This window comes from Sphaeramia orbicularis, chromosome 9, assembly GCF_902148855.1.
Source record: "Sphaeramia orbicularis chromosome 9, fSphaOr1.1, whole genome shotgun sequence".
In the NCBI taxonomy this organism is placed as follows: domain Eukaryota; kingdom Metazoa; phylum Chordata; class Actinopteri; order Kurtiformes; family Apogonidae; genus Sphaeramia; species Sphaeramia orbicularis.
This window is the reverse complement of record NC_043965.1, coordinates 16,217,840-16,244,989: the sequence shown is the minus strand read 5'-3', so window position 1 is coordinate 16,244,989 and position 27,150 is coordinate 16,217,840. Positions and strand designations below refer to the sequence as shown.

The 27,150-nt window shown below is 36.3% G+C and overlaps 1 protein-coding gene across 1 annotated transcript in view; it reads left to right on the top strand.

The window, feature by feature from the left end:
- The first annotated feature begins 8,407 nt into the window (after nt 1-8,407).
- The window catches only part of LOC115426329 (calcium-binding protein 7-like), a 68,612-nt gene continuing 49,869 nt past the window's right edge, over nt 8,408-27,150 (top strand). Inside the window, exon 1 of the mRNA XM_030144375.1 lies at nt 8,408-9,308. Within this exon, the coding sequence (XP_030000235.1) occupies nt 9,200-9,308 (109 nt within the window). The 5' untranslated portion in view covers nt 8,408-9,199. The remainder of the gene's footprint in view (nt 9,309-27,150) is intronic.

Sequence of the window (27,150 nt, the reverse complement as noted above, 5' to 3'; positions counted from 1 at the left end):
AGTTAGTACACATAATAGAAACCTCTACCATCTATGGAACTATATGGTAACCACTACCACAACTATATGGATAAGTGATCTTCAACCCTATTTCTGAGTAATGACACCAGAAAGGTTGTTTTGAGTGCTGGCCCTTTAAATGCAAATGCCCCACCCCCTCCAGGTTATTCACTGTGCACTCTGTCCCATTCAGCCACTTGAGTTCTTTAACCCTTTCATGCACAAATTATGAGAACCTTAATCTAAATTTTTTTCCTGAGTGTTTTTATTCCTCTTTAGGCATGAAAAAAACAATGCGATTGAAAATTTTCTTCTGAAAAATAAATAAAATTAAATAAAATAATAAAAATAATTTAAAAAAATCCATTAAAAAAATTATAATGAAAAAAAAATTAGTATGAACCTATTTTTCATGAAGTTGCAAAAATGTCCACCCAGCTGGACACCACACGTTTAATTTTTGACGCACAGAAACATGTATCTACTGATAAATTATGTGAAAACTATGGGGAAGGCTTGTAATTCTGGGGGTTTATGCTCAGGAGAGATCTACATAATGTTACCAATTCATGTCAGAAAAGATATGGAGTGTCTTAAATCTTTAATAAAGATATGTGTTAAAAAAAAAAAGAACAAAATCCATGAATATACAAGAGAACAGCTGTAGAATAGCTGCCCACTGTAGTGACCAGTATGCATGAAAGGGGTAATAGAACCAACAACTGAACGTTTTTGGTAATCGGCTCGAAGTTTGGACATATTTTCAGTTTTTACTACAACTGCTGCTGCTGACAAACAATTATGTCGTACTTGGAGAAATGTTCATCAGAAGTCTTGACCTTATATGTGCAAATGTCATTATGTAACTAGTTATAAAATGTAAAAAAATTATGAAGGAATTGAAATGGGTTGTAGAAATCCTCTTGATTTTTGCCAAAATTAATATAAAGATAGCTTTGCAGCACCTGGAGGGTTCAAATTCAAACTTTATGAACTATTAGGGTCCAAATACACAAATACATGAACCAAAGACTAATAAAAGTGGGTTTAGCAAAATATGAGCCCTTTAACCCTTTATCGGGCAAGTGACTATTTTTGGTCTTTTCTGCAAACATTAATTATGGGGCAAATTCCACGCCTCAATGAGGTCAAGAAGCATGTTGGTTTTTATAACACTATACATTAATTCAGAAAGATTTTAAATAGTGAATATGAGTAATTTTCGCCAGTTTATGACCTTATAACAGTTGTTTTATTGCATGTGTTTACTTTTTAGCAAGTGCTGCTTTGATGTTTAATGGCAAAAGGGAGACTGTTGTCATGCCAACTGACGAGGAAGTAGATGACAATGTCCAATAACACACTATGGTTGAAATTTTGAATTTCAGAGTATTTCAATGAGTGGCCTATAAAGGGTTAAACATTAAGTCTTCAAATGTTTTTACACATTGTTACCTTCTCTTTTTTTTTTTTTTTTTTTTAACCGAATCTCTGTCCACATTAAAACAGATATTCATTCATTCATTCATTCATTCATTCATTAATGTATTTGCTTTCAATTCTGTCCACATGACTTTTGTTTTACAAAATATCACCATCCACACAGGACAAAATGACTACACAATGGTATAAATGCTTGGACAGCCATTGTTTTCATACTTAAATATCAGGCACAGACAGCTTTAACCCTGTAAAGCCTGAACCATTAAATCATTGACGGAAAATTCCAGTTCTTTGAAACTGGAGCCTTTATTGGTCCTTCTGAACAACCCCCTTTTTTTTTTTTTTCAAATATGAATTTCCACGCATGAGTTTCAATTTTGTATCATATTTGATACATCAGGTCTCAATGCTCAAATATTATTATTTTTGAACAAACAAAAACATAATATAACACATACATGTCTAACAAATTGATAATTTCTTTACAAAAATGGCAAAGTTCTGCCTCCTTCCTCATTAATGATAATCTTGTAGTGTCACTGGAAAGATGATGATTTATGTCTCTTTTATACTTCTAGTAACACTCTTTTTTTTATGCTGCTTTTTAGATATTTATGCCATCAGGGTTTTCTTTTTATATTTTAGTTTTTATACTCTTTTATATACATTATTTATACTTTTTTTATGGCACCCAGGACGATTGCACTTTTTAATTTCATTGTACCTGTAGAATGACAATAAAGAGATTCAATTCAATTCAATTCAATTCAATTCAATTCAAAGGCCTCTGCTGAATGAATTCCTCCCCCCTGGTGAATTATCTGTGTATCGAATGTATCTAATTGTATACATCAGGTTTTTCAAAACAAAAAATATCACACTGACCATGTAGAGGGCTTCAAAACTCACGTATCAAATATGATATGTTCAGTGTTATATGGTTAATGCCATGTCCACATAAATATGGACATTTTTTAAAATGTTTTTTTTTTTCCCTCTACCATTTAACCCATATAGACTCAGTGCTACTTTTGCAGCAGTTCCCAAATATTTTTTTTTTCTCTCTATTTAACCTTTCTTAAGTGATTTATCACCATTTATCATAATACAATTTTCTCTATTTTGCATTTTTGTCAGTGAAAATCAGGTATTTTCCAAAATTTATTTCACTAATCATATATTTTAATCATCATGCTCAGATTACATTTGAGAGTTTTCGTACCAAAAACAGAGAAAACTTGAGAAATAGTGACTTTTTTTTTTTAATCTATAATTACCTGAACATAAAACCAAGTGTCTCCATCCACGGTCATTGATCCAACTCCATGGGTTTGACTTTATTAAGTATTAGTAAAACACCTGGAGCGATATTGGTGCATGGGCAGGTGGTGATGCAGCGCAAAACAAAGAAAACTTGATTCCAATGAAGATGAAAATGAACATGAACAATTCACCTGGTTACAAACATGTCTAACAAACTGGTAATTCCTTTTCCAAATTGGTAAAGTTCTGCCTCCTTCCTCAATTTAATCTTGTAGTGTCACTGGAAAGGCCTCTGGTGAATGAATTCCTCCCCCCTGGTGGATTATCAGTGTATTGCATGTATCTAATTGTATACATCAGGTTTTTCAAAACAAAAGATATCACACTGACCATGTAGAGGGCTTCAAAACTCATGTATCAAATATGACACATTTGGTGTTATGGGCTTAATCTGTCATGAAAGTGAGCAGTAACAACAAATTCACTTAGTTATATTAAGCGTTGGTCTGTGTTGTCAAAGTGCTTTCTTTATATTATGGGGTTTTGTCCATACTGCCGGTCCCATGTGGTCCGGTCCATCTCCCAAAGGTATCGGTGCTGACCTCGATCTACTGCAGGTCACACACTGATTTATACACCTAGATGTGGTGTTTCAGGTGCAGGTTCATTGCACAAAGCAATGACAGACATGTGCAAAATGAGGTGTGATGGTATTGTTTTCTCATCTCTCAGTCCCTGCCCACACATTTACATGAAAAGCCTGAAGGTAGAGAAAAATATCTGTGATGTAAAATATCTGAATTAGTGTGGATGGATGGAGCATGAGGATGCATGCAGCCTTTGAAATAATGGTTAAACCACATGTGACTTCCAGTAGAAATCCAATGCAAAATAACTTCAAATACCTGTTTTTAGAATATTAATTACAACTACATTGTTTTTAAAGTCACATTGAATTTGTTATTTATAAAATTGGTTGTCAATAACCCATAAAGACCCAGTGTTAGTTTTCTGGCAGTTCCCAAATGAATTTTTCTCTCTAACCTTTCTTGGGCAATTTATCACCATTTACTATAATATTATCCTCTGTATTTTTATAAAAATCAGGTATTTTCCCGTATTTAATTCACTGATCATGTAGATGCTCATAAAAACCCAGATTAAAGTTAATTGTCATAATATCAGAAACAGAGAAAAATGAAAAAAAAAAAAAGGACTTTCTCAACAAAATCTCTCATTAATTGAACATAAACCAAGTGTCTCCATCCACTGTCATTGATCCAACTCCATGGGTTTTACAGGCGAATCAATGTTGTAGAAGATGACGGTGTTTCCACGGAAACTATGGAGCCTCTAAACACCCAAATGGGTCATATCTGATGACCATGAAAAGATGAATAACTGTCTTTTACCTGAGATATTTCAACATAGTGACAGGTTTAATCGATCAGTAGATGATTTCGGTTACCAGTGGTTGTTTGGGTCTTTATGGGTTAATGTACGTACAGTTTTGTTAAATATGTCTGTGTAGCTTGTCATTTGCCCACGTCATCATTCTTCTTGGTAGTTCTTCACAGTTCAGCTGGACTGGTATAAGGAAGATTTATCAACCCATAAAGACCCAGTGCAAATTTTTTTGGCAGTTCCCAAATGAATTTTTCTCTCTATTTAACCTTTCTTAGGCAATTTATCACCATTTATTATAATATTATCCTCTGTATTTTTTATAAAAATCAGGTATTTTCCCGTATTTAATTCACTGATCATGTAGATGCTCATAAAAACCCAGATTAAAGTTAATTGTCATAATATCAGAAACAGAGAAAAATGAAAAAAAAAAGACTTTCTCAACAAAATCTCTCATTAATTGAACATAAACCAAGTGTCTCCATCCACTGTCATTGATCCAACTCCATGGGTTTTACAGGTGAATCAATGTTGTAGAAGATGACGGTGTTTCCACGGTAACTATGGAGCCTCTAAACACCCAAATGGGTCATATCTGATGACCATGAAAAGATGAATAACTGTCTTTTACCTGAGATATTTCAACATAGTGACAGGTTTAATCGATCAGTAGATGATTTCGGTTACCAGTGGTTGTTTGGGTCTTTATGGATTAATGTACGTACAGTTTTGTTAAATATGTCTGTGTAGCTTGTCATTTGCCCACGTCATCATTCTTCTTGGTAGTTCTTCACAGTTCAGCTGGACTGGTATAAGGAAGATTTATCAACCCATAAAGACCCAGTGCAAATTTTTTTGGCAGTTCCCAAATGAATTTTTCTCTCTATTTAACCTTTCTTAGGCAATTTATCACCATTTATTATAATATTATCCTCTTTATTTTTTATAAAAATCAGGTATTTTCCCGTATTTAATTCACTGATCATGTAGATGCTCATAAAAACCCAGATTAAAGTTAATTGTCATAATATCAGAAACAGAGAAAAATGAAAAAAAAAAAAAGACTTTCTCAACAAAATCTCTCATTAATTGAACATAAACCAAGTGTCTCCATCCACTGTCATTGATCCAACTCCATGGGTTTTACTGGCGAATCAATGTTGTAGAAGATGACGGTGTTTCCTCGGTAACTATGGAGCCTCTACACACCCAAATGGGTCATATCTGATGACCATGAAAAGATGAATAACTGTCTTTTACCTGAGATATTTCAACATAGTGACAGGTTTAATCGATCAGTAGATGATTTCGGTTACCAGTGGTTGTTTGGGTCTTTATGGATTAATGTACGTACAGTTTTGTTAAATATGTCTGTGTAGGTTCTTGTTTGCCCAGGTCATCATTCTTCTTGGTAGTTCTTCACGGTTCAACTGGACTGGTATAAGGAAGATTTATCAACCCATAAAGACCCAGTGCAAATTTTTTTGTCAGTCCCCAAATTAATTTGTCTCACTATTGAATTTTTCAAAAGTTATTTATCACCATTGATTACAATATTGTCCTCAGTACTTTGCATTCTTGCAGTGAAAATTAGGTATTTTCTTACATTTAACTTACTGATCATGTAGACGTTCATAAAAGGTCAGAGTAAATTCAAAGGTTATTGTTTCAGAAACAGAAAAAGCGACTCTTTCAGCAAAGATATCAATAACTGAATGTGAAACTAAGCATCTCCAGCCACTGTCATTGATCCAACTCCATGGGTTTTACTGGTGAATCAATGTTGTAGAAGATGACGGTATTTCCACGGTAACTACGGAGCCTCTGAACGTCCAAATGGGTCATATCTGATGACCATGAAAAGATGAAAAACACCAGTTATTTACAGGTATTGATAGGATTAGTGGATCAAAAGGTATTAAACATTTTAGATCAGTAGATGCTTTTGGTCACCAGTGTCTGTTTGGGTCTTCATGGGTTAAATATGCAAAGCAAACATTTGTGTGTATTTTCATCTAACATTTAAACACAAGAAAATACTGATGGTTTTATGTCACACTTATGACAAATGTTGCATTTTCACAGTTTGTCAGTGTGTTCTAATAATTATATCCAGAGCTGTACATTCTTGAAGAGTGAATAAAACAGACGTGTAGACAGTTATAATCATCATAAACTAACGTGCAGTCGAAAGCTGATTTTCACTGTTTCTTTTCATAATAATAAATAATTTTAAAATCTCCTCCCCACTCTTTAAAATAAGGCCAGTCTTCTGTCAAGTCCAATGCACTTTTTCCCAATATAATTGCCGTTCACCACCAAATATACTTTAAGGTGACATTAATAAAGTCAAAATATTAAAACGATACCGCACTAAACTCACAAGACAAAGACCTTAAAGGACATTGTTCTATGACCAATTGAAATAATTGGAGGAGGCCATATCCACCGAAATAAGGGTTTACATTTCAGAGAATTAGCAAGAAGGCAGCTCATGGCGATCAGAAATTCAAGTGGCTCCTTCAGCGTCGCCCCAGAAGTGCTTAGCCGACCATGTCAGAAGTACAACAGTTGATTTCAAAGGGTCGCTCTGCAAAGATATGGAGCAGCAAAGCATACAATTGGAGATGATGAGACAGGAGGCAAGAAAGAAACAGAATATTTCTACCTCCTTTCTCCCTGTTCTCAATCTGTCTCCCACACACTATAAAACACTTCATATTTTTCTGTATTTAATAACCCCCCCCCTATTCTTAATATTCACCTCTGGCATGCCTCCCTAAACGGGCAGATTGCTGTAAATGGTTAGTCTCATAGGGAAACTTCAAATGCATAATATGATAGAGTCTGACTGGTCATCAGCCTTATGGGTTGTAATTTAAGTGGGTGGTGTTGTGAAGCATTCCTCCGTCTTATATAGAGGTGGTAAAGGAGCACACAGGCTACACTGTAAAAAAAAAAAATTTAAAAAAACTGTGCCAAAAAAAATTCTGTTAAATAATGGAAAATAACCATCTCATAAAAATACGGTAATTTTCCATAATTAAAATACAGTTTTTTGCCCTTACTTTACATGAGATTTTGCTTTTTTTTTTTTTTTTTTTTTTTTTTTTTTTTACTTTCTAATATTTAATAAAGAATATTTTCATGTATTAAAACAATCAAATTATCTATAAATATATATATAAATAATTTTCAATGAGACTAAGTTGTACAATCCACTGATAAAAACTGTATTTGGACAGTTTATCAGTGCTTATACATGTTATACATTCACAAAAATACATTTATTTAACATTTTTGTTGTGAAACCTCCTGTAAGTACACAAGATATTTGTCAACTAACAAACAAGTCTTGTTAAACTTACAGAACAAACACTTCTTTTTTGCTTAATTGTCAGCAATTTTATCTGGTTTTTATATATATATATATATATATATATATATATATATATATATATATATATATATATATATATATATATATATATATGTATTTATTACAGTATTACACTTTAAATTAACAGTTTAATCTCACAAATAGGAAAGGCATTTGTGACATTATGATACATTTGCAAATGTATTTTAACTGTATTTTTCTGTGGAAAAAGAAAAACTTTGTTTTAAAAAATGGAAATTTTATGGTTATTCGGTTACAGTTTTTTGTGTTATTTTACATTTGACATGTAAAATCACAGTCTATTTTTGTCATTTCATTGAGATTTTCCTGTATCTTAAAAATACAGGAAAAATCTGTAAAATAAACAGTGAAAATTCTGTTAAATTACAGTTTTTTGTTTTTTGTTTTTTTACCAGTGCATTGGGAAACTTCAAATGCATAATATGATAAAGTCTGACTGGTCATCAGCCTTATGGGTTGTAATTTAAGTGGGTGGTGTTGTGAAGCATTCCTCCGTCTTATATAGAGGTGGTAAAGGAGCACATAGACCATACACCCTGTCATCAATCACACTTTATGATTTTTTTTTGTTTTTAAACAGGAGTGAGCAATGACCACAGTGAGAGAAAGTGTACACAAAGAAGGAGGGAGCATAGAGGGAGGGGAGGACGGGTGGGAGGGTGTGATGGTGTGTTGTTATGCGGGTGGGTTATTGCCTACACCCATACACTGTCAGTGTGGATGTGCAGACGTATAGTGACAGGAGAGAGAGAGAGAGAGAGAGAGAGAGAGAGAGAGAGAGAGAGAGAGAGAGAGAGAGAGACTTCATATCTGAACAACCCACAGAGCGCCCTTTCACAAAAAAAAAAAAAAAGCAAGAAAGAAACACACACATACACGCGCGCGCATACACGCACACACACCCTCTCCATTGAGAATGGAACAACTGGATCGCAATGCGCCCCCGTGCCCGTGACCAATTAAGAGCGAACAGGCAGTTTTGTCTTTGAGGATCCCCGGAGTCACACACAGACCTGTTATCCTCTCACGCTTTCAAGAGACACATTTAGATTTTCTAGACAATTTCTTCACCCGTTTGGTTTGTGTGGATTTATACGAAGCTGGGTTGGATCTTAAAGGACGGAGTGCGTCAAGTAAAGCGCACGTATCCAACAAGTGGATGCGTGAATTTGCTCGCAGAGGAGAGAGAAAAACCCATGGACTAAAGAGGTAAAAACAACCAGTGGATTGATCGTCTGTTCGGTTGACATCACAAAGACCAAAAAAAAAAAAAAAAACGCTCCTCAGATGTGGAGCTTGTCTGGGTTGATGCTGATGTACATATGTGCGTATTGTCTGGGTCTGAGGGGTCTGAGGTAGTTCTCCATCTCCATCTCCATCCACTGACTTTGCGTGTTGGCCAGGGAATTGCTTTTCAAATGAGGTAGGACATCCCCGGTGTTTTTCTTTTCTTCCGATCTTCTGCGCTCTGCTCTCCATTTGACCATCAGGGAGATTTCGGGGGTGACACGCTGCGGAACCCATCGTTTCCCACCTCACCCCTCTACCCCCCCTATCCATGGACTGCCTTCTCCGTTTTGTCGGTCACCGTGGGGGGAAGTTGGGATCCTCTCTGTAGATATTTCTGTATGACGAGGGCGCAGGTGGCAGCCAAAGGTCGCAGCCATGCCGATGCATCCAGTCACCTCAACGTTGATGTACCGGGGGATCTGCACCATCCCTGACATCCTCTCCTACAGCGCCCCGGTGAACCTGCCCGAAGACGAAGTTGAAGGTGAGCAATGACCTGTGCGTGTAGACCCGAGGGGGGGGGGGGGTTGTTCAGAGACATACAGGTGTTTATTAGGACACTGGAGTCGTGTTTGTGACAGTGTACGTGGCCGTGGCCGTGGTCAGCTCCTGCGGTGGAGCTCATTCAAACAGACGCGCGGTCAGCACCTTGGACAGCGCTCACAGATCCATGTTCATAAACAACAGCGTTAGGCCATTTGGATTCATTTCAGCACTCCATTTTGGAATATTATTGTTTATTTTATCATTATTATTTTATGTCTAAATAAAAATATGGACGTAGATTAGATTGCAGCTCATTTAGAGTACTGATTTAAAAAAACAAAACAAAAAAAAAACAAAAAACGTTTCTTGGTTAAAAATAAGACATCAGTTCATCCTCTTGCCATGAAGTATTATTTTTCTGAGTAAAAAGCATAATTGTTATGAATCTAACAGGAAGCAGAGGCTCCTTAGTGGAAATACAGCTCATAGATTTCATAGTATTGACTGATTTTCAGACGCTCAACAGTGGATTTTGAAATCCTCAAACTGCTGCTATTTAAAAATTAGGAGAAAAAAAAAACAGTGTAAATACCCCTGTTTATTTGTAAGAAAGTTATCTTTTTTTCCCACCAATATCCATATGAACATCCTGCATTGTGGTGCCATATAATTGCAAAATGAGTGACAGCCCCCAACATGCATGCTGACACATGAGTACTATTTGTTTTACTGTATCATGAGAATATTCATGCCTGGAGCTCTTATGATGTGAACCTGCCACACTAACATACAGGAACCCTGGAGACGCTGTTCAAGTCCCAGAGCTTGTGTGATGACAGCAAGTTGTTGCGTAGTTTCCCTGCGTAAGTGATGTATCCCAGATGGACGACTGGAGCTCTCTGCATTTTTTATGCTACCTTATTAATGTACACAGAAAACAAAGCTGCTTTGGTGATTCTGATGTAGGGTCTTAGACACAGTTGAAACGCATACAAATATATCTGAATTACAATCATGTTGGGTCTTATCTGTAGGTGCAGAATTTCCTGGGGAAAGATCAGAAATCCTGCAGCTACACATTCATACATGAAAGACTGCAATATGCACACAGATACACTCCAACACAATACGCTTGGCATTCAGGTATTCAGCAGTGAGGTTGGTATTAATTAGAAAAGCTGACAGTAAGGGGCCTTGTATGAATTGGTTTTGACTCCCAAAAGTTGTTGCATGAATATATCTATAATATTATATCTCCTACATAACAGCAGAATACAGAGAGAAAACTCAAGGCCAGCAGAAGAGGAATTTCAGGTTGGAAGGGATAGTTTAACTCAGAAAGACCCAGCGCTACTTTTGTGGCAATTCCAAAATAGTTTTTTTCTCTATATTTAACTTTTCATATGTGATTTATTTATTTTATTTATTTGTTTATTTATCGGAGACAGTACACGTTAATGAACATTTCTGTAAATGTGCAAAAAAGCTATTTTTCAACTGTTGTCCCTGGGTAAGATGTAAAATACCAGCATTCATAAAATTAGAAACATTTTACAAATTATGGCTACACCCACACATTACATAGCATTAGTTCACACATACATTACATAGCATTAGTTCACAGTATACACAGTTAACCTTTAAGTATTTGTAAAACACCAGGAGAGACAGTGGTGCATGGGCAGGTGGTGATGCAGCGCAAAACAAAGAAAACTTGATTCCAGTGAAGATGAATATAAACATGAACAATTTACCTGGTTATAAGCAGCTCTTGTTAGTGAGGTGCAGTAGTGCAGATTATACTCTAATATTATCCTCTGTGTTTTGCCTTTTTAAGAGGAAATCACATCTTTTTCTGTATTTCATTTACTGATCACGTAGATTTTCATTAAAGCTCAAATTAAAGTTGAGTGTTCTGATATCAAAAACACAGGAAACTGAGGAAAATGTGACTTTTTTCAGTCAAATATATCATTAACCCATTGTCTCCATTCACTGTCATTGATCAAAGTCCATGGGTTTTACTGGTGAATCAATGTTGTAGAAGATGACAGTGTTTCCATGTTCACTACGGAGCCTCGGAACGTCCGAATGGGTCATATCTGATGACCATGAAAAGATGAAAAACACCAGTTATTTCCATGTATTGATAGGATTAGTGGATCAACAGGTATTAAACAGTTTAGATCAGTAGATGGTTTTGATCTTTATGGGTTAAGGTGGTGTTTTGCCTCTTGCATTGTGTTGTTTTTATTTGTTTTGTTGTGCAGCTAAATGAGATCGTGATAAAAGAGAGACATCAGACCATCAGTCAGTGTGATCTCTCCTTGATGCCATCTGATTGTTAAGGCATTGCATCAGTCAGCGTTTTATTGCCCAACCGGATTTCTAGTATAAAGAGACAGTGCATGGCAGGAATACTTTACACAGCTGTAACAGAAAAACACACAAACACAAACTATCATGCAAATTTGACATGTTGCTAAAAATATGACATAATGTGAACTACGGTAGGGGTGTTTCCATTAACTGATCTGAAGTGAATTAACTGTGTAGTGTCTTTAGATTGTGGTGGTGTGGGCTACGTTACACGTGGCTGTAATAAACCGAGCAGAAGACGGAGAGGTCATGAAGTAGATGTAGTTCTTATTCATGGATAAAACTGAGGTCTCATTTGGGCTGTGCTCCAAATTGCATCATTTTTCTTTTTTACATTTAGTATGCGCTGCAGTTGCACTTACAAAGTAGACACTGTTAAGCAGCATGCATACAACTGGAACATAATACTTGGTCGTAATGTTATATATCATATTGTAACAGTTTCAACATCAGTAGCCCACCAATGTGACACTTCTGTTGTGCAGAGGATTGTGGGTAAGAATGTGTGAATAGGACTAGATTCATGTAACATGCTGAATCTTATTCTGTCATACTAAAGCGTGGTACACACAAAGATAATCAGGCTGTTTTTGTCCTGATTTTACCCTTTCCCAACCAAGGACGGCCAGTTCCAGATTATTTTATGTTTTATAAGATTATCCTGTGGTCTGAGATGTGTTCAAATATTTTGCTTTTTTAAATGGAATTATGCATTTTCAAACATTTCCCTGTGGTCTACATACACTTGGGTCTGAAGTCAATTTAATACAGTTTTTAAGGGGATAAAATTTAACATTATTGCAGTTTTTCAGGTCTGATGACATTATTATATGGGGACAAACTCTTCAGAGGGAGAACATCAGGGTGTAAATAATGGACCCTAATGGTCTTTATTGATCCTAATCTACCATCTTTTCCTAACCCTAACCAAGTGGTTTTGGTGTTTAAAGGAGTGATATTTGGCTTTTTTAAATTAAATTATGCATTTTAAAACATTTCCCTGTGGTCTACATAAACTGTAAATGCTATGCTTGGGTCTGAATTCTTCATTAATTCAACTCCACAGGTCCATCTTCAACCCTATTTCTGAGTAATGACACCAGAAAGGTCATTTTGAGCGCTGGTCCTTTTAATGCAAATGAGCCACAGGTTGTTGGCTGTGCTGCTCTGTCCCGTTCCACCAACAACTGAACATTTTAGGTAATCAGCTTGAAGTTTGGACATATTTTCAGTTTTCACTACAACCGCTGGTGCGGATAAACAATTATGTCGTACTCTGAGAAATGTTCTTCGGAAGTCTTGACCTTATATGTGCAAATGTCGTGACAACTAGTTATAAAACGTAACAAATTAAACAGAAATTCAAATGGGTTGTAGAAATCCACTCGATTTTTGCCAGAATAAATATAAAGATAGCTTTGCAGCACCTGGAGGGTTCAGATTCAAAATTTTTGAACAATTAGGATCCAAATACACAAATGCACCAAAGACTAATAAAAGTGGGTTTAGCAAGATAAGATAAGATAAGATAAGATAAGATAAGATAAGATAAGATAAGATAAGATAAGATAAGATAAGATAAGATAAGATAAGATAAGATAAGATAAGATAAGATATTCCTTTATTGATCCCACAATGGGGAAATTCACAGTGTTGTCAGCAGCATAAAACATACACATAGACATACACATAAAACAAACAGTCATATAAATTTGAATAAAAGTGTTTAAAGTGAGAGTACAAATACAGTTTATATGAATATATGACCCCTTTAAGAAAGAATGTGTCCCGATAATCGGCTCTGAAATGGGTCAGGGCCAATGATTGTAACTATTAAACTTGTTCAGTATTTACAACCAAAAATCTTCCTGTCTCTGGGGAAAGTTTACGACTCCCGAGTCATGACTCTGTGAATTGTGACGTGGAACGGAATGTAGCCAATCAACAAGTGAGCTGAATGAGCAACAAGGAAGCAGGCGTAAATGAAAAAAGCATGGCCGACCTGAAACATACAGTTCGGTGGACCTCAGAAATTCAGGATTTTTCTGTCAAAAATAGTCCCTAGAACACCATCATTCCCTCCTCTCATATGTCCTCTTCCGTGTTGTGTTTTCCAGTTGTTGCTATGTTTCTCCTTCGTTTTTGTTGGATCACATTTGATCACATGAGATTTCTGTCTTGGAGGACTAGATTCTAGATCGGTGGTGGGAAAGAATTGTTATGTGTGTGCTGTGTTGCGATTATCAGAGCACACCACACACAGTACAATCAACACTGTCCAATGCCTGATTTTTTTATCTTCATGTGTGGGGTCTGTAACAGATAAAGATCTAGAAAAATCCTTATGTGTGTTTCCCACTTTCTAAGCATCATTGTATGGGTATTGGAAGACAGGGATTGTCTCTCACCGTTCTCACTATTTGTTTTTACACTTTATGTGAGCCACTAAAAACAAAAATTACTTTGCTTGTGTTTATAAGTGGAAACATTTGATTTGTCATGTGGCTAAATATTTGCTAAATATCTTTCCATCTCTAAACAAATCCAAATTATTTTCCAAATGTTGCTGTTTCTATGAACCTCATGGTCATGGACACATTTTTGTCTTCCTACAACAATACACAAACAAGTGGTGCCAGGCACAACAAACCCCACCCCTCGCATGTATTGTAGCTTATTTTGGCATCGATCCAGCTGATGTCATCATGTCTGTGTGTGTGCTGATGTCAGCATATCAAATGCCTCTATACATGTGCCAAGTTTGAAGTAAATTGAAACAAAAATGATGTTTTTATGGACATGCAATTTCATCCATTATAAGTAAACAACGTAATCGCACCTATTCTGGGTCACTGGAAATCTATAAACCCAATTTGGTATTAATTCAACCAATGGTTTTGCTGCTACAGACATTTGAAATTTTGTCCATTATAAGTAAATGGGGGAAAAAAAATATTAATTAAAAATGTGAAGTTTGACCTACTATTCCCAAAATGTAATGAGGTATATTATGAGTCACTGGCAATCTGATGTCAGCATATCAATTGCCTCTATATATGTGCCAAGTTTAAAGTAAATTGGAACAAAAAGGATGTTTTTATAGATGTGAAATTTCACCCATTATGAGAAAGTGGGAGAGAAAAAAAAAAAAAAATCAAAAAATTTTAACTTTGACCTACTGTTCCCAAAATGTTATCACATCTATTCTGGGTCACTGGTGATCTATAAACCCAATTTGTGATGAATTCAACCAATGTTTATGCCACTACAGACATTTGAAATTCCATCGATTATAAATAAATGGGGAAAAAAAAGATTTTTAAAATTCATTAAAAAAAATTCAACTTTGACCTACTTTTCTCAAAATGTAATGAGATCTATTCTGGGTCACTGGCAATTTAGAAACCCAATTTGGTATGAATTCAACCAATATTTTTGCCGCTATAGACATTTGAAATTCCACCCATTCTAAGTAAATAGGGAAAAATGAGATTTTAAAAATTCATAAAAAATTGGAACTTTGACCTACTTTTCCCAAAATGTAATAAGATCTATTCTTGGTCACTGGCAATCTATAAACCCAATCTGGTATGAATTCAACCAATAGTTTTGCTGCTAGAGTATTCACTCTTTCAATGCCATGGGCCGATTAAATCGGCTTTACGAATACAACCTTTAAAGTGCCACGGGCCGATCAGATCGGCTTTGGAGAACACGCCATATTTGTGTACAAACAAACCATCCACCCCCATTTCTTTCTCACATTTCGATGACGTTCTTTCTGTGTCCCCCTTTTGAGATCAATCAGACGGGAATTTGAGGTCACGCGACCGAATAAATAATGCAAATTACGATCAATAATGAATCAGCTGCGTCCGGTGCGTTTTGAATCTAAGTAGCAATCGGTCGGATGTTACCGAGCGGTTTTTGACCAAGGAAGAGCTCGCATTTCGTTTTCTGCTTGGGAAATTTTATGAATGAATTTATGAATGAAATCATATGCAAATTAGATGGCCATTTTGTAGTAATATCGTAAACACAGCGATCTGTCAAAACAGTCCCATCTGCTAGAAAATGAGTTCCGATGACGATTCAGACTTCGATTATAAAAACGACGCGAAATACTGAAAAACGGCCAAATTCTGTGGCACTTTTAAGGCTTATTAGCCCCTTAACTGTCTGGCACCGAAAGAGTTAACAAACAAACAAACCAATCCAAAAACAGTACCCCATGCTTCCCTTTTGGGGGACAGGGTAAATATGTTTCAGATGCATTAAACTGACAAACCATCATGTTGACTCTGTCTGATCAGTCACCTCCACAGGTCTACTGTCGTGCTTCATTTGCAAGACAAAACCAGCCATTTGAGCTTTAGAGCCCAACTCATGGTGGCAGTTTGTCTGTCTGAGGGGGTAATGAGATGCTTCATGGATCGGAAAAAAAAAGGGTAAGCCCAAGGTAATGCACATTTAACAAGAGTGACAGAGGCTTTTTCAGCTGTTGCAGAGCATTACTTACCCACTGAGTCTTACACGTTGTGAACAGGGACAGACTTTAAATGCAGTGTCACTGGGGACATTAAACGTTTTTGTTGTTGTCGAGATGGAAGTGAAATTCACAACATTTACTGCCAGATAACACAAACTCGAAATATTATGAATGTGACAGGGTTGATTGATAGGCTGATTAGTCCTTCAGTAAAGTGAATATGTGAATGGTTTGGGATTCCATAAATCACTTTTTTTTTAGCCTTTGCTCCTTTCATATTTTTTTCTGCTCAGAGATGGAGGACAGTGCTGCGAGTGAACATCTGGAATTCTGATGTCCTACATTTCCTTTCAAGCAATATTATGTTATGTAGTGATACATTACAATAGTGGATTGCTCTACTGGTTTGATAACTATGTTACTGCACCTCCTGTGTTGCAGATAGTGCATAGTCTGATTTCTCAATGATGATATCTACTTTTCAAGCACCCGTCAATCAGAGTTTGACAAAGGCGATGTTTCATAAATGACTTGCTGATGAGACACGTACTGTGCTGATTGACAGGCCGCATGTCTCATCTCTGCTCTAATCTCCTGAGGGATGGACGAGAATTGGCTGGACGTCTGAGGTATCACATACATCAGACTCAGCTGTCAGAGACACAGGGCTTTGTCACGAAATGAAATTGCACATTAGTGAATATATGTGTGCGAATACATGTATAGGGAGTTCAGGCTTGTGACCTATTGGCACGCATAGCCAAAGACTTGATTTTCAATTACTGGCTTTGGCACCCAAGAGGATAGACCAATGGTACGATTCTTAGCAGCTGAGAAGGCTGTCAAAGCTATAATTGGAACAAAATGCATTTTAGGTAATCGGCTCGAAGTTTGGACATATTTCCAGTTTTTACTACAACCACTGCTGCTGATAAACAATTATGTCGTATTTGAAGAAATGTTCATCGGAAGTCTTGACCTTATATGTGCAAATGATGTGACGTAACTAGTTATAAAACATAACAAATTAAGAAGGAATTAAAACGAGTTGTAGAAATCCCCTCGATTTTTGCCAAAATGAATATAAAGATAGCTTTGCAACACCTGGAGGGTTCAAATTCAAACTTTTGGAACTATTAGGGTCCAAATACACAAATAAACATACCAAAGACTAATAAAAGTGGGTTTAGCAAAATATGAGCCTTTTAAGAGTGAATTTGTCCCAATAATCGGTTCCGAAATGGGTCGGGGCCGACAATTGTAAATATTAAACTTGTTCAATATTTACGACCAAAAATCGTCATGTCTCTGGGGAAAGCCGACGACTTCCGAGTCATGACTCTGTGAATTGTGACGTGGAACGGAATATAGACAATCAAGAACTGAGCTGACTAGTGAACAAGGAGGCAGGCGTAAATAAAAATAAGCATGGCCAACCTGAAACAGAGACACAGGAATTTGTCACGAAATGAAATTGCACATTAGTGAATATATGTGTGCGAATACATGTATTGTACAATGTTGTGACGTAACTAGTTATAAAACATAACAAATTAAGAAGGAATTCAATCGGGTTGTAGAAATCCACTCGATTTTTGCCAAAATGAATGTAATGATAACTTTGCAGCACCTGGAGGGTTCAAATTCAAACTTTTGGAACTATTAGGGTCCAAATACACAAATAAACGTACCAAAGACTAATAAAAGTGGCTTTCGCAAAATATGAGCCTTTTAAGAGTGAATTTATCCCTGTAATCAGCTCCGAAATGGGTCGGGGCCGACAATCGTAAATATTAAACTTGTTCAATATTTACGACCAAAAATCTTCATGTCTCTGGGGAAAGCCAACGACTTCCAAGTCATGACTCTGTGAATTGTGACGTGGAACAGAATATAGACAATCAAGAACTGAGCTGACTAGTGAACAAGGAGGCAGGCGTGAATAAAAATAAGCATGGCCGACCTGAAACAGAGACACAGGGCTTTGTCATGAAATGAAATTGCACATTAGTGAATATATGTGTGCGAATACATGTATTGTACAATGTTGTGACGTAACTAGTTATAAAACATAACAAATTAAGAAGGAATTAAAACGGGTTGTAGAAATCCACTCGATTTTTGCCAAAATGAATGTAATGATAACTTTGCAGCACCTGGAGGGTTCAAATTCAAACTTTTGGAACTATTAGGGTCCAAATACACAAATAAACGTACCAAAGACTAATAAAAGTGGCTTTCGCAAAATATGACCCTTTTAAGAGTGAATTTGTCCCAATAATCGGTTCCGAAATGGGTCGGGGCCGACAATCGTAAATATTAAACTTGTTCAATATTTACGACCAAAAATCGTCATGTCTCTGGGGAAAGCCGACGACTTCCGAGTCATGACTCTGTGAATTGTGACGTGGAACGGAATATAGACAATCAAGAAGCAAGCTGACTAGCGAACAAGGTAGCAGGCGTAAATAAAAATAAGCATGGCCGACCTGAAACAGAGACACAGGGCTTTGTCACGAAATGAAATTGCACATTAGTGAATATATGTGTGCGAATACATGTATTGTACAATGTTGTGACGTAACTAGTTATAAAACATTACAAATTAAGAAGGAATTCAATCGGTTTGTAGAAATCCACTCGATTTTTGCCAAAATGAATGTAATGATAACTTTGCAGCACCTGGAGGGTTCAAATTCAAACTTTTGGAACTATCAGGGTCCAAATACACAAATAAACGTACCGAAGACTAATAAAAGTGGCTTTCGCAAAATATGAGCCTTTTAAGAGTGAATTTATCCCTGTAATCAGCTCCGAAATGGGTCGGGGCCGACAATCATAAATATTAAACTTGTTCAATATTTTACGACCAAAAATCTTCATGTCTCTGGGGAAAGCCGACGACTTCCAAGTCATGACTCTGTGAATTGTGACGTGGAACAGAATATAGACAATCAAGAACTGAGCTGACTAGTGAACAAGGAGGCAGGCGTAAATAAAAATAAGCATGGCCGACCTGAAACAGAGACACAGGGCTTTGTCATGAAATGAAATTGCACATTAGTGAATATATGTGTGCGAATACATGTATTGTACAATGTTGTGACGTAACTAGTTATAAAACATAACAAATTAAGAAGGAATTAAAACGGGTTGTAGAAATCCACTCGATTTTTGCCAAAATGAATGTAATGATAACTTTGCAGCACCTGGAGGGTTCAAATTCAAACTTTTGGAACTATTAGGGTCCAAATACACAAATAAACGTACCAAAGACTAATAAAAGTGGCTTTCGCAAAATATGACCCTTTTAAGAGTGAATTTGTCCCAATAATCGGTTCCGAAATGGGTCGGGGCCGACAATCGTAAATATTAAACTTGTTCAATATTTTACGACCAAAAATCTTCATGTCTCTGGGGAAAGCCGACGACTTCCGAGTCATGACTCTGTGAATTGTGACGTGGAACGGAATATAGACAATCAAGAACTGAGCTGACTAGCGAACAAGGAGGCAGGCCTAAATAAAAATAAGCATGGCCGACCTGAAACAGAGACACAGGGCTTTGTCACGAAATGAAATTGCACATTAGTGAATATATGTGTGCGAATACATGTATTGTACAATGTTGTGACGTAACTAGTTATAAAACATTACAAATTAAGAAGGAATTCAATCGGGTTGTAGAAATCCACTCGATTTTTGCCAAAATGAATGTAATGATAACTTTGCAGCACCTGGAGGGTTCAAATTCAAACTTTTGGAACTATCAGGGTCCAAATACACAAATAAACGTACCAAAGACTAATAAAAGTGGCTTTCGCAAAATATGACCCTTTTAAGAGTGAATTTGTCCCAATAATCGGTTCCGAAATGGGTCGGGGCCGACAATCGTAAATATTAAACTTGTTCAATATTTACGACCAAAAATCGTCATGTCTCTGGGGAAAGCCGACGACTTCCGAGTCATGACTCTGTGAATTGTGACGTGGAACAGAATATAGACAATCAAGAACTGAGCTGACTAGCGAACAAGGAGGCAGGCGTAAATAAAAATAAGCATGGCCGACCTGAAACAGAGACACAGGGCTTTGTCACGAAATGAAATTGCACATTAGTGAATATATGTGTGCGAATACATGTATTGTACAATGTTGTGACGTAACTAGTTATAAAACATAACAAATTAAGAAGGAATTAAAACGGGTTGTAGAAATCCACTCGATTTTTGCCAAAATGAATGTAATGATGACTTTGCAGCACCTGGAGGGTTCAAATTCAAACTTTTGGAACTATCAGGGTCCAAATACACAAATAAACGTACCAAAGACTAATAAAAGTGGCTTTCGCAAAATATGACCCTTTTAAGAGTGAATTTGTCCCAATAATCGGTTCCGAAATGGGTCGGGGCCGACAATCGTAAATATTAAACTTGTTCAATATTTACGACCAAAAATCGTCATGTCTCTGGGGAAAGCCGACGACTTCCGAGTCATGACTCTGTGAATTGTGACATGGAACGGAATATAGACAATCAAGAAGCAAGCTGACTAGCGAACAAGGTAGCAGGCGTAAATAAAAATAAGCATGGCCGACCTGAAACAGAGACACAGGAATTTGTCACGAAATGAAATTGCACATTAGTGAATACATGTGTGCGAATACATGTATAGGGAATTCAGGCTTGTGACCTATTGGCACGCATAGCCAAAGACTTGATTTTCAATTACTGGCTTTGGCACCCAAGAGGATAGACCAATGGTACGATTCTTAGCAGCTGAGAAGGCTGTCAAAGCTATAATTGGAACAAAATGCTGTTTTTCTGATGCTTGATATGCCTGTGTGTGGTAGAAGGTGGAGGATGGTAGTAAGTGCTTTAATGTACACTGATTTAAGCCTAAATTCAATAGAACTCCATATTCTCCATTTCCCCTCCTACACAAGAGGGACAAAAAGCCCCCAAAAAACTAGTGGTCATATTACAGCGGCTCGATATAGTTCAGCCCTCCTCGATCAGCATAAAACACACACACAAAGCTCAGTGTCAATTTCACTGCAGGTAGAATTAAGTGGGGGAGCCCATTTCCACGCTGCCTAACAACAGCTCTATTGGAAGCAGCTTCAAAATAGTCCCAAGGCTGAGCTTAAAGCATTTGTAACCGGTCCCAGAGTGAGGCTCATGTAAACAAACGGCTGTGGTTCATTGTAGACACAAGGAAAGGATAAGACAGGAGCAGCATGTTTGCATCTTTCCAACAAAGCCGTGATCAGTGCGGCTCTAAAAACTGCTCGTCCCTGCTTCGTCGTCGTTCCATTTTCTTGTTTGTACTTGTAGAATTTTGAATCGCAAAACTAACGAACAGATATTTACTCTACACTGTAAAAAAAAACAAACAAACATAAAAACCGATATTATTCCGGCAGCAGGGGTGCCGAAAAATACTGTTAAATAACGGAAAATAACCACCTCATAAAAATACGGTAATTTTCCATAATTAAAATACAGTTTTTTGCCCTAACTTTACATGAGATTTTACATATTTTTTGGACTTTTTAATGTTTAATAAAGAATATTTACATGTATTAAAACAATCAAATCACCTACATATACATATATAAATAATTTTCAGTGAGACTCAGTTGTACAATCCACTGATAAAAACTGTATTTGGACAGTTTATCAGTGCTTATACATGTTATACATTCACAAAAATACATTTATTCAACATTTTTGTTGTGAAACCTCCTGTAATTACACAAGATATTTGTCAATTAACAAACAAGTCTTGTTAAACTTACAGAACAAATACTTCTTTTACGGTTAATTGTCAGTAATTTTATCTCGTTTTCTTTATTTATTTACAGTATTAAACTTTAAATTAACAGTTTAATCTCATAAATAGAAAAGAAATATTTGTGAAATTATGATACATTTGCAAATGTATTTTAACTGTATTTTTCTGTGAAAAAAGAAAAAAATTCTTTTAAAAAATTGAAACGTTATGGTTATTCACAGTTACAGCTTTTTCATGTTATTTTCCATTTGACATGTAAAATCACAGTCTATTTTTGTCATTTCATTAATATTTTCCTGTATTTTTAAGATACAGGAAAAATCTGTAAAAGAAACAGTGAAAATTCTGTTAAATTACAGATTTTTTTTTTTTTTTTTTACAGTGTAATTCATTCATTCAACTGTTCCTGAACAAACTTGCAGATGTATTGTGTCAGGAAAGTTGCACTCAACAATTTATTTCCAAAATTAGGCCCAAATTTGAATGTTCCTCAAGAGAGTCGTCCCAAAAACCTTAATTCGCTTAGCACCGGAGTGAAAATAGATTTTATTCATAACTAGTCAATAAATTGTCTCATAATATTAATCCGCTTGACATACATGAGCAACAGCTGAACAACAGCATAATTCACTCTCATCTGACTTTAATGCTTTGTGCAGGGCCATTACAACTGAAGTGAAAACAAAAGTAATGCACATCAATAGTACTTTCTGTATAGTGATTTCTTAAATGATAATTAACGTTCGTATGCATAAACACTTTTTTTTCTGATCTATTTGTGTCTGAATGCATTTGTCCCAGCCTCAGAAATGTATCTTAATCACTTTCAAATAAAAATGAAAGTGTATCCAAAACCCAAGCAGAGGCCCGAGGACAACAAAAAAAAAACACTCATGGTACTTTTTTTTTTTTTTTTTGCTCTACAAGAAATCTGTCTGTAGCAATCAAAATCACAGCAGCCTATGAAGTTACCTCTCCATTTGCTTGTGGCAAAGTACATCGATACTCTCCGGTATCGAGATCAAACACAGATCAGGCTGTACCCCAACCCCCATCCCCCACCCCCCGAGACAGGAACCTGAGCTGCTACAAACAGGAAGTGATGGGAATAATAGGACAAACGTCAGCGAAGCTTTATGACGACAACAGGAACTCAGACATAAATAAGCTGAAACTATGACCACCCACGGGATGAGTCGGTAATTGACCAAAAGATGCATACACAAATATTGGCAACCCCCCCTCTAATCAGATTTTGCTACACTGAGCTAAGCTTGTGGAATTAATAACACCGATAGATTATTAATAGCGCAGGCTTTATTGGATTTGTTCATGAGCATAGAGATAATGGGTTAAATGTGAGACTCTTCCACTGTAGCAGCCTCGCCTAGAGTTGATTTCCTTCAGTTATAAAATTTCCATTTAACCCTTAAAGACCCAGTGCTACCTTTGTGGCAGTTCCCAAATAAATTTTTCTCTATTTTTAACCATTCTTAAATGATTTATCAGCATTTACTCTAATATTGTGCTCTGTATTTTACATTTTTAAGGGAAAATCTGGTATTTTCCTGTATTTCATGCACTGATTATGTAGATGTTCATCAAAGCTCAGATTAAAGTTGAAGGTTATAATATCAGAAACATGGAAAACTGAAGAAAAATATCTTTTTTTTCTGCAAAATGGGTGCTTCTATGAAACTGGGTTCATTTTGGTACCTGGCATGTTTCCGACTTTTTTAGACCCAATAATAAAAGAGAAATGTAGCCATGTTTGCCCCCAGGATGTGCCTAATGATGACCTCAGATAAATGCAAAAAAATTATACTGATGCTCTGAGCCATCCCAAAATTAATGAATTTTTGATAAAATATTGGGGCCAAAAATAGGATCATAACTGGGGCGTAAAAAGCTACCTAGGTGTCATTGCATTTGATCTGGAAAACATGGCTGTAAATGGTCTTATATACCGCTATGAATAAAGACACTGTGTTAAATTTGACGTTCCTAGTGGTTTTTCTAATCCAGACATGCAGGTTTTTCGTGAATCTGTCTCATTCCAGGTTTCGCGTGTAACCCATTGTGTCCACTCGTGTTGCATGTGGAACCTGCCCATTTAAACTCAAATAAATCGTGAGGGATTTTGCACACTGCAAAATTGTAAATCTTACCAAATGTGTTTTTCTCATTTCTAGTCAAAATATCTCATCACAATTGAAATAAGACATAATCACCTAAAGAGTAACTTTTCAATGAGATATAAGAACTTATTTTTAGACAATAGATCTAGAAAATCTTCTTTCAAGAAATCTTACCAAGATAATTGTCACTTGTTCCACTGGTAGATTTTTTTTTTTCCTTAATTCAAGATTTTTTTTTTTTGCTTAATTCAAGCAAAAAAAACAACCTGCAAATGCAACTAGAAATTTATCTTGGTAAGATTTCTTGAAATAAGATTTTCAAGATCTATTGTCTATAAATAAGTTCTTATATCTCACTGAGTTACTCTTTAGGCAATTATGTCTTATTTTAAGTGTGATGAGATATTTTGACAAGAAATGAGAAAAATACATTTGGTAAGATTTTGATTTTGCTGTCATTTTTTTTGTGAAACACCCTGCCTTACATAATTACTTCAATTCTCAAAATGTACCTGTGAGATTTGATCTGGAAAACATGGCTGTAAATGGTCTTATATACCGCTATAAATAAAGACACTATGTTAAATTTGACGATCCTAGTTGATTTTCTAATCCAGACGTGGGTTTTTCATGAATCTGTCTCCTTCCAGGTTTCGTGTGTAACCCATCGTGTCCACTCATGTTACATACGGAACCTGCCCATTTAAACACAAATAAATCATGAGTGATTTTGCAACAGCGGTCATTTTTGTGAAACACTGTGCCTTGCATATTTACTTCGAGTCCCAAAATGTACCTGTGAGAGAATAAAAAGATTTTCGGAAAAATAATAGCATGTAATTTTTGTGTCCTTTTTACCGTGTTGCATACAGATTTTTTTTTATTAGAATATAAAAATAATATAAAAATGTGTTTTATGTGAAAAATAGTTCATCTTTCATCTCAGTAAATGTTTATTTTTTAAAATAGACCCAAAGTGCTTCCAAACTTGCTTCATAACATTAGTCTACATCTGGTTTAAATTTTTAACCCCTCTGACTTTGATCCAACTCCACGTGTTTTACTGGTGAATCAGTGCTGTAGAAGATGACTGTGTTTCCACTGTAACTAGGGAGCCTTTGAATGTCCAGATGGGTCATATCTGATGACAATGAAAAGATGACAAACTTTATTTAACACCAGTTATTTACATGTTTTGATAGGATTAGTGGATCAACAGGTATTTAACATTTTATATCAGTGAATTATTTTAGTCGCCACTGGATGTTTGGGTCTTTATGGGTTAAAGAGATTTTGACTTCCAGCTCCCATTTTTGCTTTGGCAAGCAGTAGTAAAAATGTAACACATGCTACCGGGGTGTCTTTTTCAACATTTTTAGTCATTCCCTCGGCAAAGTTTTTGGGACTTTGTAATTTGTGTTGACTGACATCTGCTCGGAAAAAGAAAAAAAAAAAAATCCAAAACACTGACACCATTGTGATCATAATAGCATAAACTGCCTGTGAGGAGATCTTGATGTTCTTGCTCGACTCCTACTGTAGCTGCGGCAGAAAAACATTGACTCATTCCTTCGCCCGGAGGTGCAGGGTTGACTTCCATTCCTTTGGAAATACTTACATGAATACAAATGAAGATATTTAAAGACACCGGCATCTGCTTGGCAAGACAGAAAATTATGCACATAACGTATCGCTGGTGCAGAATCAGTGGGTGGATGAGGGGGTGTACTTTCAAGGGGTCAGCTGAGACCATCTTAAAGCATATGCTGCTAAGAAGATTTGGGCAACTAGAAATAAAATGACCAATCATGATGGCGGTGCGGACGTGCTCGCTCATTTCAGCAGAAGACGGTCCAGATGTGTTTGACAAAAACAAACTGGTTTTTGTGTGTGTGTGTGTTCTCTTCAGCTATTGACTGGTATTAGCCAGGGTTTCTCCAAGGAATTAGTTCAATTAAAAGTCCCCTTTTGTTTAAATTGGATCTCTGAAACAAACTGTTTGTTTCCCTATGTGTACTAAAGGGCTTTTCATTGCTTTCCTCAAAAAAAAAAAAAAAAAAAAAAAAAAAACGCAGTTATTCATCAAAGCTCCAGTTGAAGGGGTTTAAGATTCTCTCCTTGAAACAATAAAGAAGAAAGAATGAAGGAAAAAGAAATTAAGCTAATAAATGAACCTGTTTCTTTGCTGCCAACACCATTACATTTCCACTTCCTGGCTTTCAAATCCTTTCTGACAAACAGTTTATAGCTCACACGGCTTTTGTAAGTGTTTAACAAAGGAGAAAGACGTGCAGCATCCACAGCGCTACTGTTGTAATTGTTAAATTAGTCCAAAATGTAATGACTTTTGCAGCGTGTGTTTTTCTCATAATTGACAGTTCAGTCAAAATGTCAGGTTGGACCTCCGGTGAAAAGGTTTACTTCATTACCACACCTTTTTAGACTTCATCCAGGCACATTTTGAAGAAGGGCATGCTTTGTGGCCGCGGGAGAAACCCCTTCTAGTATCTGATCAGGCACGAAAATAACAAGTGTTCAGAGAACGCAAACCTCCGCCAAGCACCCCGAACGGTGTGCATGTGTGGATCGACTATTTCTTTTCAAATCAAACAGTTTCAACGTTGTTCTATACAGCAGAAAATGTTGACGCTCAGTACCAGTCATGTATATGTCAAATTATATTCAATTCCAATCAATATTTGTTGAGTTATAATGAAAAATGCGTCGTAAATGGGATTTTCAATGTTAAATTGAAATATCCACAGAGTCCACATTCCACAGTGGATGTGGACAATTTTGTGCCAGATACAAGATATTGTTATAAGCTATGGGTGTATTAAATTAGAGCTTAATCAGAGTCATTTTGAATTTTTTATGAATCTTTGAAAATTGCTCAATGATGAGAGATAAGAAAATTTGAGGTTTTGTGACCTTGCTGTGACCTTGAACTTTGGCCTACTTGGCCCAAAATTTAATGGATTGGTCCCAGGGCCTAGGCCTATCTGTGGGTACAGTTTGGTAAAGATGGTTGGAATAGTTT